General features: G+C 31.4%; 1 protein-coding gene across 7 annotated transcripts in view; it reads right to left on the bottom strand.

Annotated features, from left to right (window-relative positions):
* Positions 1-15671, bottom strand: part of LOC108693420 (cAMP-specific 3',5'-cyclic phosphodiesterase) — a 173121-nt gene that overhangs the window by 79320 nt on the left and 78130 nt on the right. Inside the window, exon 1 of one of the 7 annotated variants that reach the window (XM_018202349.1) lies at positions 8630-9132. The exons of the other annotated variants lie outside the window; for them this stretch is intronic. Within the exon in view, the coding sequence (XP_018057838.1) occupies positions 8630-8802 (173 nt within the window). The 5' untranslated portion in view covers positions 8803-9132. Of the gene's footprint in view, positions 1-8629; positions 9133-15671 lie in introns of those variants that run through there. 7 annotated transcript variants of the gene reach the window in all.

Genomic DNA, 15671 nt, shown 5'->3' with positions numbered 1-15671 from the left:
TTTACTCTAACCTTTAATCAGTAATCTTGGATTACTGATATGTCAGCGAGAAATGATTCTCGCAGCAGAATTTCGCATAAATCCACGACGATAGCACGCATAAATAACAATTTTTCGCTTGCAAAACTACTCTCGGTTCGATAAAACAGGTTCATGAATTGTATTGTGTATAGGGAAATACAAAATATGGCCTGTGCTTTATGACGCAGGACAGAATATAGAATATCGCCATAATAGAATATCGCCTCAGTATGAGCTTGATGAATGGAGCGCGTATTAAAATATATTGATACGAGTCTGGATACTTCCATGAATTTCTGTAATCTGTAAATGTATCACGCTTGGTTCTATAATAAGCAATGAACAAAATTGATTAGCTTTCTTTTTGCATTGACTCGGTGCTCTCTTAGGCTTTAAAAATGTATTCGAGGACTCATGTGTGACATCAAAAAATAAAAATACTTTTTTATTACTCCTTTAATATTCACAATATTTTTCTTTTACTACATACGATAGGTCGTTCGTATCCCGGGTTAATTTTCATGTCATTTTTACATTTATGAATATCTCATAAAAGTATAATTTCGTGAAAAGCATGATAACAAAGCTACAATCAATAATAATAAATTGGACTTTTATAAATGTACAAAAATAATTAAGTGATTGTTATATAAGCTAAGATAATTTAGTTTCTAATGTAATATAATTCTAAACAAAATAAGATATGAATTCACTCTTCGAATTTAATTTTTCCCTGTTTAATGATATCCTTCCTCTAGAAATGAGATTACCAACTTGAATCTTGAAATTGAATTTAGATCTTATTATGGTCAGAATTATATCATGAAATTGTGCTACCTTACTCTATACTTTAAAATCTGTAAAAAGTTGTGTGTTAAAAAAAAAGAAAAAATAGAGATCAATGTTTAACTAGGTATTCCTAATATTTCAAAGAAAAAATTGCGCAAGACATGAATGACTCAATTGTACAAAGGTTTACTCTTAATACATACAATTGAATCATTCAAATTCGCGCACAAACGCTTTTTATTAAGCATCGTTCCTGTTGGATTTTTAAAGTTTTTAATATAGTACTATATGCTTTATATAACATATATTTGTATGTCTGATTTTTAGATATAAATACATTTTTTTGCAACAGATAAAAATCCCAACTATGATTACCATAGTTAGGTTTAAACTTCGATTTGAGTTTCAATGAAAACAGCTGTTCGAGGTCTTCGACCATGTAGATGCGAATTGGATAAACTAAAATAAACGTGTTAGAAATCGAGAAACCTAAATGGAATGACAAAAATAAATATCTGAAATACACGTCCGTTTCACAATAACACAGCGTAAAAAGTATGTGCTATTCTTTGACGTCATAAAAACAATTCTACATACATCGTTGTACCGTTGTTCTATTATTCCGAAGATTCAGTATATTTTAGTGCAAAGCTAACTCGAAAATAATGTTATATTTCAGATAATTACACTTTTTAATACAATTTTTTAATAATAATTAGTCATAAAAAAACGTTATTAACAATTCTTTGAGAGAAACTGAGTATATTAAAAATTAAAGTTATATATGTGTATATATATATTGGGAGTATAAATTAGTTCGGTCCGTTTCCTTAAAGCTCCAGTTGTTGGTGAATGGTTCATAGTGACAGCTAATTTTGGCGGTTTCAGAGAGGTTAAAAGAGAGAAAAGGTTTTTTGCATCGGATTGTGACGGAGATGAGAAGTGGATATTCTACGACAACCCCAAGAAGAAAAAATACTACGCTCGAAAAAATACTAAGCCCGGTCAATCGTTGCTATCGACCTCAACATCAACATCACCGGCCGAACATTCATGGTTCGAAGATCATGCTCTGTATCTGGTGGGACGAAAAGGATCTTGTTTGCTATGAGTTGCTGAAATCTGGCGATTCCATTACGGGCGATCGGTATCGGCTACAATTGATTCGTTTGAGCCGTGCATTGCGAGAAAAACGGCCAGAATATGAGCAAAGACATGATAAAGTTATTCTTCTTCATGACAACGCTCAGCTTCATGTCGCTAAAATCGTAAAAAAATATTTGAAAACGCTCAAATGTTTTACTGCATCCGCCATATTCTCCGGATATTGCTCCTTCTGATTACTAGTTGTTCTGAAGGATGCAGCAAGTCACCGGTTCACTTCTTTCGCAGAAATTAGCTCTAAAATTGGATCGCCTCCAAAGACGAGTCATTTTTTCGAGATGGAATTCGAAAATTGCCTGAGAGATGGGAAAAAGTAGTAGGCAGTACGATGGGCAATACTTTAATTAATCTGTTCATTCATTTTGTTTTGAAATAAATGCACAAAAAAGAACAGAACTAATTTATACTCCCAATGTGTGTGTGTGTGTGTGTGTGTGTGTGTGTGTGTATTTTTTAAATAATTATATTCACTAAAAATAGATTTACTTAATGTGACAATTCATTATTATTGATGCTTTCCGAGATCATATTAATAAAATTTTAATAAAATTATAAATATGAAAATGATATTGATCGATGGATTAGACTTTCCAATCTCCAAATGTAAATCTGATTGAAAACATCTGGAAAATATTTTCAACAAAGATGAAGCTTTGAGAAACACAAATATTTATTTTAAGAAATTATCTTAGTACATTCAAAAAATTTGGAATTTCTTAGTCAAAACTCTGGTCAAAAATCTCGTGGGAAGCATATCTTGGTGAACAATTATAGATATAATTTAATAATGATGATTGAATGTCATATTAAACAGCGTAAACTTGGGTAAGATAATTATACGGAAAAGATGACTATAGGCTTTCAGAATGACTACAAAAATACTCTATTTCAGTCAAGTTTTCCTAAATGCATCTAATGCACTTTTAAAATTTAACTTTAATTAATAAGTAATAAATAAGCTCTTAAAGATTAAATACAAAGTAGTAAATTGGAGCATAAAAGCCGGAATAAATAATGTTAAAAATTAAAACAATTCTGTTACAAAGTTTCATGCGAAAATGTATAAATAAAGTATAAAAACTTCTGATTAAAATGTTAATTTATTATAATATTTAGCAACAAAATCTCTCTTCATTGATGATCGTGTCAGTCAAGTGTCCGAGTAATGTGTAAGTTTAACTGTTACAATTGATTTGTGCTACGATCACATTTCGGAATTTTTAATTTTTGACACTATTTTATATTTACATTATAACATTATCATGATATTAATAAGATGACCTAATTAAGATGAATATGTTTGTTATTTGTATTATTAACGATCGTCATATAAATATAAACACTCAAATCCGGCTTTCATTCTCCTGTTTATTACTTTATTATATAACTTTAATTTTTAATATATAATTTTTAATATATCTGGTTTCTTTTAGAATGACGACACTCTTGTACCATTGAATGTATAATCATTTTTATAGTAACTTTTTTAATTATATTAAAATGGAAAAAATTCTTTAGTGTATATATTGTGTATTTAAGAAAAAAATTTGATTAATCGAAGAAAATTCATACATATGTCGAGCATATACTCCACATATACAACCACCGTGTATGATCAACACGTTGCAGGTGGAAGAAAAATCTGTCGACGAGAGAGCGACCTTAATTAGATGAAGCGTAAAATGGGCAACAAAATCTTCCTCATTACGCTAATGATGTGCAAGCTTCTTCTTACGATGCCAAGAAATGTCGAGTTGTATCCTTTTTAGCTCACGTTGCATCATAAATATATCTAGTTAAGACCCGTGAGAATTCTAGCAGATATAACTGAAGCGAAACTTTTGTCATCTGAGTGCTCATTAAATCAAATCTTTTATCTATTTCACACGTGCCTACGCGTGATCTTAACGTTTTTTGAAATTTCTTTGGATTCCTAAAAATAGTTTGAGCAATTCGATGTCCATAATTCGATAATTTAAAGCAAAGTTTTTATGTAAATAGAAAGATGTAGTTATTAAATTATCTCCTCTGAAGATGTTAATTACATTTAAGAAAGAAGTTGATTTGTATAAACTCATAAAACGAACACGGCTGAATGATAATATAATACAATACCTTTGTGATACTTCATGTATACATTCTATTGCCCTTGCTGCGCCGCATTGTAGCAATGAAATTGTATGTTTTCAAAGAGTGTCTGCGAAGTCGGAAGCAAGCAGTTACCGTGGTCACGGTAGTTCGCTTGCAATAATGCGGCCGTCACTTAATTAATTTTTTTTCTTTTCTGTTTACATCGAGAGAATATTGCGAGTGGGGCTACATTTTTCTGTGCACGATAACAATCATTACGTCATATTATGTAAACTGTGATTAATCTCGTAACCTTCATTCAATATGACTAATAGTCCGGCTGTTGTCAATGATAGCGGTCCGTGATTGTGCAATCTGAACATAAATGCTATTGATAAAGAATGTATTACGTGAAGATAACTACAACTCATTATTTGCATGAAGACATTCGTCGAACAAGATCCGCATGGCGGACAAGGTGCGTTTGTTTGTACATGACAGAACCAAGCCTAGACAGCTAATATTTGTTGCAAGCTGAAGTATAAATGTCATTAATATGTACTTCCGCGATTCATAAGCCGCACCTATCAGCTCGAAAAAAAAATCTCCGAAACTATACTTCTATCGAGTTACGTTGGCACGTCGTTACAGGCATATCGAAATATGCAATGCTAAATACTCGATGAATTTCAACGAATTTCATTCGTGAATATTTCAATGCGGCGCGAGGTAAGGGTTCTTCACTCAAATTTATTGATTTAATTCGTACAACAATCGTATTGACGACACTGATGTTTGCCGCTTTAACTCGCAAAATTTGCTGCTGGAAAAATTATTTATTCGACGCCATTTATTGGCGACACTCGGCACAAAAAGCCACGCTCATAAGCACGTATTTGTGCGTGTTAGTGTCTATCGATTCGTAAATTCATGTGCAATTTTGATAGATGTTATATACGTGAATCGCCAGTTCAGCAAGTTACCATTAATCTCCGGACATATAAAGGCAAATGCTATTTACATTTCGATACGGTACGAAATATTCAACTATTTATCCCAATAGCAATCGCAATCAATGATAGAGACAGAATATACAGCCATAAATTAGATTTGCTATTTATTTGAATCAATTGCTAGTCGATATGATCAGAATTCATTAAATTATCTATAATATATGTAATACAATATGAGATCTAGGCTCTAGTGAATAAAATCATCACAAATAATCAATAGGAGCCAATAAGAGCCGACACATATTGTTGGTATATATGTATTTATTCAAGTATATATAAAAGATTAATTATGCAAATTTCGATCCTTTGTTTAGGATCATCTTCAATGCTATTCAAATTAACGTTTTCATCGTGAATATCAAGAATTAAGAATTAAAACTAGATTTACAAGTCATATTACATAGTTCCTACAAATTATCAATGCATCAAACTGTAATACGTTTATTCGTCCAACATAGATCTCCATAAAATTGACTATTATACTAATAACTAAATAATAAATTAATTACATATATAAGTAAATAAAGTATAGATTATATTTTAACATGTTAAGCTATGTTAGACTGTGTCCATTCGATATGTAAATCTCGTGTGAGGATACGATAAACAATCGATATTTTTCGTGCGAAATAATTATTATGGAGAGGGAGAAAATTTCACATTGTAAGTATTATATCTGAGTAAGCAAAATCTAACAGTATTATTTTTTAAATTTAAACCATTTTTTTGCTGTTTTATATAGATCATTTATATGATCATTTATATCATTTATCATTTATATAAACCGTCTTTGTAAAAAAAACTCTTCATCCAAAGTCAATTTTTATATCCAGACGCATGGAGATAAAAGCTAACGGATGGTGTCAAAGGAATTGAATTGCTCAGGCAATTGATTATAGAATGACTAGTTTACTAACATCTGCAGCAATACTCTGTCTCGTTATATCTCGATGAATGCGTGCATTAATTGATTCGTGTATCAATTACGTATCGCGGCGCATAATTAAACGGCCGGAAGAATATTATCGATTGTTTATCGAAACTCCTAATTGATGCGTTTGGTTCAATTGCAGCTTCATCCGCGTACGAATTTCGCCGGAAGTGTGCGTTATGTGTGCGACTGCATCGTTCCTGTACGCGCAATTAAAACACACACACACACACACACACACACACACACACACACACACACACACACACGCACGCACGCACGCACGCACGCACACACGCACGCACGCACGCACGCACGCACGCACGCTCAAAATACGTATCACCTTCAGATCATCCATGTTATCCGTGATTGCTGATCAGTTACCTGAGTCCTGCAGATATTATTTATCCGGCCGACAGAGGAATTCGCAGCATTATCGATTATGGAATGCGAGTTATAAGTGATGGGAAGTTCATCACTTATAGCTCGCATTCCATAATCGATAACGAAACTAAGGCTTTCATTATCGATTTTGAAATGCGATTTCGTATGAATTCATTATCATTTATAGTTTGGTAGAATGCTAAATTTTTTTATAGCTCATCATGCTTGAATTTTGCTAAATAATTATTTTAATAAAATTATTTTCAGATCTATATCTATATCTATAAGCTAAATTTTTAGATATTTTAGTAAAATTGTTTTTTCCGTGATATATAAAATATTTTATGTGTATTTTTATAATTATTTAAAACTGTCGTTGTTCATTATTACTTAAATAAAAAAGCTTATTACAATATATCGCTCTTTTATTTTAAAAATGATACAACTAAAAAAACATGATTTTCGAGTTAAAATCATAAAATTAATAAATTATGTAAACATTACCTTGGCTAGTTTGGCAGAAAGGCTGTAAATGATGAACTTTTCATCACGGTATAAATGCCGTGAATTCTTTTTGTCGGCCGGATAAATAATATCAGAATTCAGGAAACAGATTAATATTTTTCTGCGTGCGTGTTTCGTACAAAGCAAGAAGAAAGGTACGCTTAATGGAATGTAGCAAAGTCATCGAAGAAATTTTCGTACCAAAAAGAAGGCGAACTGATTTAGAATTGTTTAGCCACTTGATGGATATAATATATATAAATTATTTTTTGACAAGAAATATCGAACTTTCATTACATATCGAAATTTTGTTTTAGCAAAGCACTGCAAACTTATACTATCGCGTGCATGCATTAGGGTAATTGCATTAAAGTAATGCTCATTTTATGGCGTTCGTGATTGCTAGATTATCATCGTCGATTATTCTACGCTCATTTCCTAATGCATCTTCTCTATTGTGCTGAACGAAACGCTTTAAGACGTAACATTTTCAGCAATGGAGCACACTGTGTATAAATGTTTCGAATAGTAATTATTTAGACTGACAGATTTACACAATCAGTTCTGTATTCTTTATTCATCGGAACTGAATTAGCCATAGCTATTCCAGAACTTTTCTCCGAAAATTAATATTTATATTGTACAAATGATGAATTATTTTATCGTTAAAAAGGGAAAAAGTAAATATAAATTATTATGTTGGAATTAAATAACACTGGTCAACACTAAAATTATATTTTGTACCAAAACAGCCAATTTTTATTAATTTTGTGATGTTGATAAGGAATATCAATAAAAATGAATGTTAATTCTAGTTTTTATGATATATTAATTATACGTTTAAAAAATTGGAGTTTAATATAAGATTTAAATAATATCCAACATCATTTTGTACGAATACAAATAATCATTTCTTTATATATATTTTTATTTACTAAATGAATCCGTTGTGGATTTTGCTGTCACATTACAATTTTTAGAAAAATGACGTGAAAAAGATATTAAAAAATGACAATTTTAATAATAATGTACATATTATATGAAGAAAGAGCCTATATATTTTCAAATTAATATATTTCAAAAATAAAAGATGACATTAAAACGAATCAAAATGCATTTCAAAGCTAAAAATTGTTATTTTTGCGTAATGTAAATGAAATTTATAAATCAAATTTACTGCCGATGCTATAACATATAAAAACTCCCTATAAAAAAAATCGTGTTTTGCATCTTTGATGCCATTTTTTCTTAAAAATTCGAACTAATAATCAAATTTAAAAAGCAAATTTAGCAAGCAAAAATACATTGAAAATGACTGCTCATATTTGCGAAAAAAAGATCATTTATTGCCAAGCATAATTAAAGAAAATAATTTTTTTATAAATTCAAAAAATGGATCAATAAATTTGTGACTCATTAGCAACAAAATACTGATAAATTTCTGTATTCGATGATTACACAGCAGCTGTGTTAATATACATTATTTTTATCATTAAAAAGGAAAAAAAACAAATACAAGTTATTACATTGAAATTAAATATTTGAGGGAAGTTATTTTTCTATAAATTAAAAATAAATCAACAAATTTAAAAAATAACAACTAATTAATAAAATATTGACTCCAGTTTGATTGTAGTGACTGTGCTAACGTAATTAACACGATGCACGTTTAATTTCTCTAATTGTACAAAAATAAAAAAATGTACAATATTTCCTTATGTGACGATAATTGTAAAGATTATAGAACACTTACGGAACTGCGACGTACACCAATTTCGGGTGCGGCTTCACTCGTGAGAGCATAGAAACGCACCCGCTGTGCCTCCTGAACGAGGTTAACGGAAGTGTTACTCTCATGGTTCCCGAATCCCTACGCGCCAATCTGGGAGCGACTTCGTGGGATATAACGAGGGCGTATTCGTTCATCTTGAGAAACGTTCAAACACTGCTCTCCGTTTCTACTGATATTTATAAACTTCACATGTGCACGTCACGGTAGCATCCGGAGAGATCAGAGTAGACTTCCATCGACCATTATTTATCTTCAATGGTTTGCGTTGAGTACGTTTACATCGAGGTTGCGTAACATGACGTGTTTTTCGAGTCTTCCTATTACTGTACTGTTTCTCGATTCAATTGTAGCAATTGGATTAACACCAGGTGAATAACATTATTGATTGATAAGTCAACTCGTTTATGAGATATTTACGATTGCAATTACGCGTTGAAAGTTAATTATTCTGCTCTCATTAAAACTTCTGCGAAATGTCATCGTTATATCAGTTCATTGGCCAATTTATATATAAATGATCTCTTCCAGAAACTTTCTCTGTATCGGTTCGCAATTTATATCCCAGCATTATCATAAACGCGAAAATATGACTTTCCCGGCGCGAAAAAGATTTCATAAAATATTCTTTTAGTCAGAGATTTTTTACGATGTTATTTAAAAGATCAGACATCAGTTAACAGAATAATAGCTCGTACATTACGAACCATGTACAGAGAGTAACACACATCGCAGTTTTACGAACAAGTTGTATTATCTGCGCCATGAGATAACGTAATCAAAGAGAATTTTGGTACTTCGTGTAACTCGACAATTTAGTGCTTCAGTCCTATTTGAGTTTCGTGAAAGCGCTGGCCATTGTTTACCAACTGTATAACCATTCTGCCCGGGAAACTGTTTTCATCCAGGTCACGTTTTCAATTCATCAGTTAATTGAGGATTCATTTTTATTACATTTTAAAATAAAAATACCGTAAAAAAAATCAAGATTAACGTATAAATAACATAATACAATTAAAATTTCTAACAAAGTTAATATACTCTTCCGAGTGAGAATCGAGCTAATAATTTTCAATTCCTTCAATTCTCAAAGAGATGCTGACATCCAATTATCATCTGGATTACAATCCTGACTTTCGTGTTTCATTTTCTCAGTCAATTTGAAATGTCTACAGCGATCTCTCAGACGGCAGAGTTGACAACACTAGCGGCCATTCGTAAAATTGATTCCCATCTTTCCTGGAAGCACCGAAAAGTTGAGAGAGAGAGAGAGAGAGAGAGAGAGAGAGAGAGAGAGAGAGAGAGAAAGAGCGTGAAGACGGTCATCCATATTGCCATGATATTCCCGCTGGGTAAACAGAGCGAGAAATGCTAAGATGGAAATGTATCATTCATGAAGCGTTGCAAGAACATCCTTATAAGATGCGTCTGAGTCTTGACGAATCTGTAAAGTTCTTCTAACGAGAATATGCGACGTTATCTCAAAATAGATGACAGTTGGTTACAATCTCGGCTGTGGGTTTCGCCGAACGATTAATTGGAGCAACTAACTGAGTCCTCGTTGGTCGATTTCCCTTAATATATAGTTGAGCAAAGGCTACACTAATAGCGGATTGTAAATGGATTTCCGAGAAGATGGAAATGTAATTATTATGTATCTTCTGCAAAACATTTGCAGATTTATATTTTTCAATAAAAGTTTTCTTTTTGTTCAATATCACGATGTTGCAAAGAACGGTTTTTTTCACGTTAATTAGATATAGCTTGATAATATTTTAAAGTTCTATTATCTCCAGTTATCTTCGTAAATATCTTATCCTTGTTTTTTTTATCTCTGATATCTTTAGTTCATTAATTACATATTTTGATTTACTTTAATTACCTCTTAAAAGATAAAAAGTGTTTTTGAAAAAATAAAGAGGAAAAGAGGGAGAAAAACAAGTTAACTTACAATACGAATGATGTCAAGCACTTTTCTAATTTCGCCATGGGAATGAGTCCGAAGTCACCTTTAATATTCTTTTAAAACTCGAGATTATATACCATCATTTTTAAATTGAAAATATTTTGTTTTTATTTTCCGCAATAATTAGAACTGTGCGATTAAAATCTCAAAGTAATAAATTTCAAGTACGTTATTGTACTTCTATGCATAATAAAGATATGACATTATCATAATAAGAATAATAATAGAACGAAGAAATTTGTCTTGAAGCTATTGCTATAAAGTTACTATGTAGAAACAGAGTGTTAGGTATATTGTTTTTTCAGAACAAAGACCTCAACCATTAACGCAATACGCTAATTAATGTAACATAAAGTTTGCGCTTGGGGCAATAAAAATTAGTACACTTTTGATAAAATCACGCACATGAGTAAAGATTGGAAAGGGCGAGAAAAAAATATGCAAATAGCACACCGAAGAAATATTTCGGTTCATTATGCAGAATTAAAAAGATACCGTTTGAAGAATCTATATATTTGGAATAACGTTATAAAGATCGCGAAAAAATTATTCGTGTCTTGATAATATTTAGACTCAGAATTTTCGAAATTATCATCATTAGATCCGTTCACTACTTAATACAGGCTGCATTTGAGGAACGCGCTATCAATGCTATTTGTTAGCGTTCTTTGTTTTATGTCTTATGAATGATAAAGATAGAATAACACAACACCAATAACGGCGTTCTCCGAACAGCCATATATTTGATATTTTTCTCACGGCTCGTATATTGATTTCAAAAGCACAGTTATAGATCGTTATGTTTTCAAGATGCAATAAACTTGAGAAAACACAATAAAGATTCTTATAAATTGGAGAAGATGAAAGTTTTTTCCGTAATTGAGAGAGTAACCAACACGAGAACTCAGCATCCTTTCTGTTCACAGAAAGAAAGAGGGAGAAAGAGAAAGAGAGATCTTTATTCTTACAATTTTCTGTAATATTTTCGATTCGTATCGAGACAGCGCTGTAATTTATTTATCGAGTCCAATTACGTGTATATCCTGTGGATAAATTCATTACGGATTTACGTGACAACGTCAAACTCAATGAAGTTCCAAATTCAATGACAACCTAGGTCCCTGTTGTGGATATCAATTAATAAACTTGTATTAATCATTGGCTACGGTGTAAAATCGATTTATCAGAATCAATGCTAAGGTAACTCGTCATATATGCCATACATTTATTACCATTTTTTTCTATATAACAATTAGTCTTTTCAATGATTTTTCCATGAATATAGAACGTACAGTAGTACGTACAGAATTCTCATATCTTTAACTATATGTAAAATTGCTTATCCGCTATAGAAATAATCATAAAGTAAAGCCACAGGAACAGGTTCCAAATGTTTCACGCAATATCATAGTCGATAATTTGGCCGTTGATGTATTTGTGATATAGGTAGATATAAATGACTTTGATTATAATAAATGTTTGAATATACAGAAAACTAATAAAGTCGATGGAAGATGGAAAACGTCTCAGATTACTTTCAATACAAAAAGAAGTTTTTTTTTTACATAAGCTATCAATGTTTGACCCCGCTGACAAATATGTTTCATTATTCCTTCGATAAGTCTTTCCAATGTTGCTTTTTCAAAGTATAAGAATTAAATTTTTTAAATTCCATTACATCGTTCGCGTTTAATATTACATACATTCTCGTGGTTACTTTTTTCAAAAGATATTAAGCGTTCCCTTTATACATCCTTTCCTTTATAGAAAGGACCTCGCACAATAATTAATATGAAAAATTGAATCTCAGTAAAATGAATTATCCATTATTTAAGCCATACGTACGCGCGCGTACTTTCTAAAACTTTTAGAATAAATTTCACTTTAAACAGTAAAATCTCACTCTTAAAAATTAAAAATTTAATCATCCTTTTTCAAAATCTGGTTCAATTTTCACTTTTTAGAACGAGATTTTACTCTAAAGAATTCGAAGAATAACATTTTTTGTTTACCACATTATAAGTTACAACATATGTTATAACTGACCCATTTCATTCATATAACTGATCAATTTCCATGTATTATATGGAGAAAGGCCTCGCAATTATTAGATATATATCTAATAATTGCTCTTAGGATATTCATAAAACACATTGTTTCTTTTTTAAATGACACAATCTCGATGTACATACATTCATATGACTATGTCAAAATATCGATCAAACACGCACAGCGATCGATTGAATTTAACCATCCTGCATTTACGACTCGAGGTCTCACGGGAGCACCCTTCACGGGAGCACTCAACGACAGTTTGTCATTAGATTGTTAAACATTTGAACTTTAGTGCGCTGACATCGGAGTACCGCTCACGTTCACATACGAGCAAACGTTCGAAGTTTGCGAGTCGCGCGAGGACTCTACATCACGACTAATCACGAATTAACTGTTGGAATCAAATGGAATTGCTCTCGACAACTGTCCTGATATTTCAAGGTCATAAAGAAACGTCGATATAAAGTTTAAAAAGATCTTTACTTCACGAAGAGCAACCGACCTCGTCGGTCGCGTGTCGGACGCGAACTGACTCTTGCCATGCTGGCGTCTGTTGCTTATACCCAGTATAGCTGCGCGCATCACGCTCTCCAAGTCTGCGATCATTCTCGACGAATGAAATCGGTTTACCACATATATGTAGGCTTGCACTTCGCTTATCTAATGACGATAGGAAATCTATCTCCCTCTCACGAGAAACCCTCGTGTTTTCCCTTTCGATCAGAGATTCTTCAAACAAACTCCGAAGCAAATATTTCCTTTGGAAATGTGATCAGACGCATAAATATTTCTCTCTCTCTCTCACTCTCTCTCTCTCTCTCTCTCCCTCTCCTTTTGTTATTTAATTTCAAATATTTTTGTAACTCCCAAATTAAAATTCTGAAGCAACATCCGTCGTGGAGAGCAGAATATTCCATTGGATATTTGAGTAACTTTAATCGAATAATCAATTATCAATCAATATGTCAGGAGAGATGAAATATGGAAAGAATTAAGGAGATTCAACTTTGATATTATAAATAAAATCATTGTATGTCAGGCAAACAATGATATTATAAATAAAATCATTATATGTCTGTGTTATATTTCATTGCTATACGTTTTATAACAGTACATAAATACAAAATTGCCGTTTTCTGCAAAATTAAGAAATTCGAATTAATCGTGAAATTCGAGTTATAAATGTGCTTCATAGAGCGCAATAAAGAGTACTGTAATATTACGCAAGCATCAAATCGCGTAAATATTTCCGTAAAACATTCGTCGTAGATCTTCGAATTTCGCGCTTATTCGATTATTGTGCTTAAGTCTTCCTCTGGCGCAAAGAGATTGTTGCAAAATAATTATGAAAGATTAAATGTTTGTACGTGTAGGAGGTGATGACAATAATCTTTCTCCTATATGATGAACAATAGGGACAACGAATATGACAGATAAAACAATTTCATTTGTGACTGTTATTTCAATGTCCCATTGATGTCGATCGTTATCAGAAAAATAAAAGGGATTATCAGATGAAACAAAAGAATAATACATTCCCGATTATTTGACATGTGCTTGGGATTGAATTGAAAATATCATCAGAAATATGATGTTAAAAAGCTGTGAGAACTTTAAATATACTGTTATCTTGTGAGCACACTCATTCTTTATAAAAATATTTTAATCAATAATGTAATAAGTATATATAATTATTTTAATCGTAATTATCACAACGCTATATCGTTATCGAATCATTTAAAATGTCTACAATCATGAGAGAGTAACACTATGAAAATTTAATAAATCAGAATTAATGACGACCTGATTTATATTTTATTGATGTAAATTGAAGAATTAACTCGAATGGAAGAACGAACAATGACAGGCAAAGCGATGTTTATCGCAAGGAAAATCGATACATCTAACTGCATCTCGCAAAATATGATTGTCTCTAATTATCCATAAAATATATCACGTAATGTAACGATAAAAAAAGCTCATAAGAATGCAAGTGGTAATGAGTTGATAATATCTCATTTTCAGAAAATGAAATATTTATTTATTAAAATGATTCGATTTATCGAATTGACATTGAACTGCCTAATTATAAATATTGTAAGAAATAAGTGAAGTAAGCTTTATTAAATGTATTGATGAGAAAAAACTATTAGGCTTTATGTAAGTTACATTAATTATATTAAATGTACTGAATATTATCAATAAAATAGTCTTATTAATTATAGGTAATTACACAAAATGTATATATCTATCTATAATATGTATATAATATCTGTTCGATATGGCGCATTATATTTTCAGAGATCGTGATAGACAGATTAATATATGTGCGGAATCTTTAACAAATAAATAGTCAAAACAACAATCGACAAAAAAATGAAAGTGAAGTGTTACGTTATATACTACTTAAATCTATATTGTTAAATTTAATCTAACGTAAGTCACCACTGCTCCTACTAAATATATCGTTATTTTATACTAAAACAATAATTATATTTGACATTGTACAGTGTCAATTTAACACTATATAGTGTCAAATTTAACTATTGTTTTGATAAAAAATAACAATATAGTATAATATTTAGTAGGAGCAGTGACGACTCATATTAGGTTAAATTTGACACTATAGATTTAACAGTGTACATAAATTGCAGCTGCACTTTGTCGAGGTAACTTTTACACTTATCTTATAAACCTGACGTACATCATTTCAGAGTATGTAAACTTCGTCACGAGTGCGACTTCGTAGTTTTATTAACACGCCGCGTTGTTTAATTTAATATGAATTTTTATAGTTTAAGTTTACCAGATATTTATGAAGGCATACACGCGACTTTTATCGGCCATAACGAAATATTATGGCGATAAAAAAATGCGGGGAGGATGCACCAAAAAGAAAACAGATACTGACGCCTGCGGCGTAGATTTAATAGAGCAGTATAATCGACTTATTTTCTTGCAAACCATTTTCGTATTTTATAAAAC

This window comes from Atta colombica, unplaced genomic scaffold, assembly GCF_001594045.1.
Source record: "Atta colombica isolate Treedump-2 unplaced genomic scaffold, Acol1.0 scaffold9, whole genome shotgun sequence".
Classification (NCBI taxonomy): domain Eukaryota; kingdom Metazoa; phylum Arthropoda; class Insecta; order Hymenoptera; family Formicidae; genus Atta; species Atta colombica.
The sequence above is the reverse complement of the archived record's forward strand: the minus strand, read 5'-3'. Positions and strand labels throughout refer to the sequence as shown.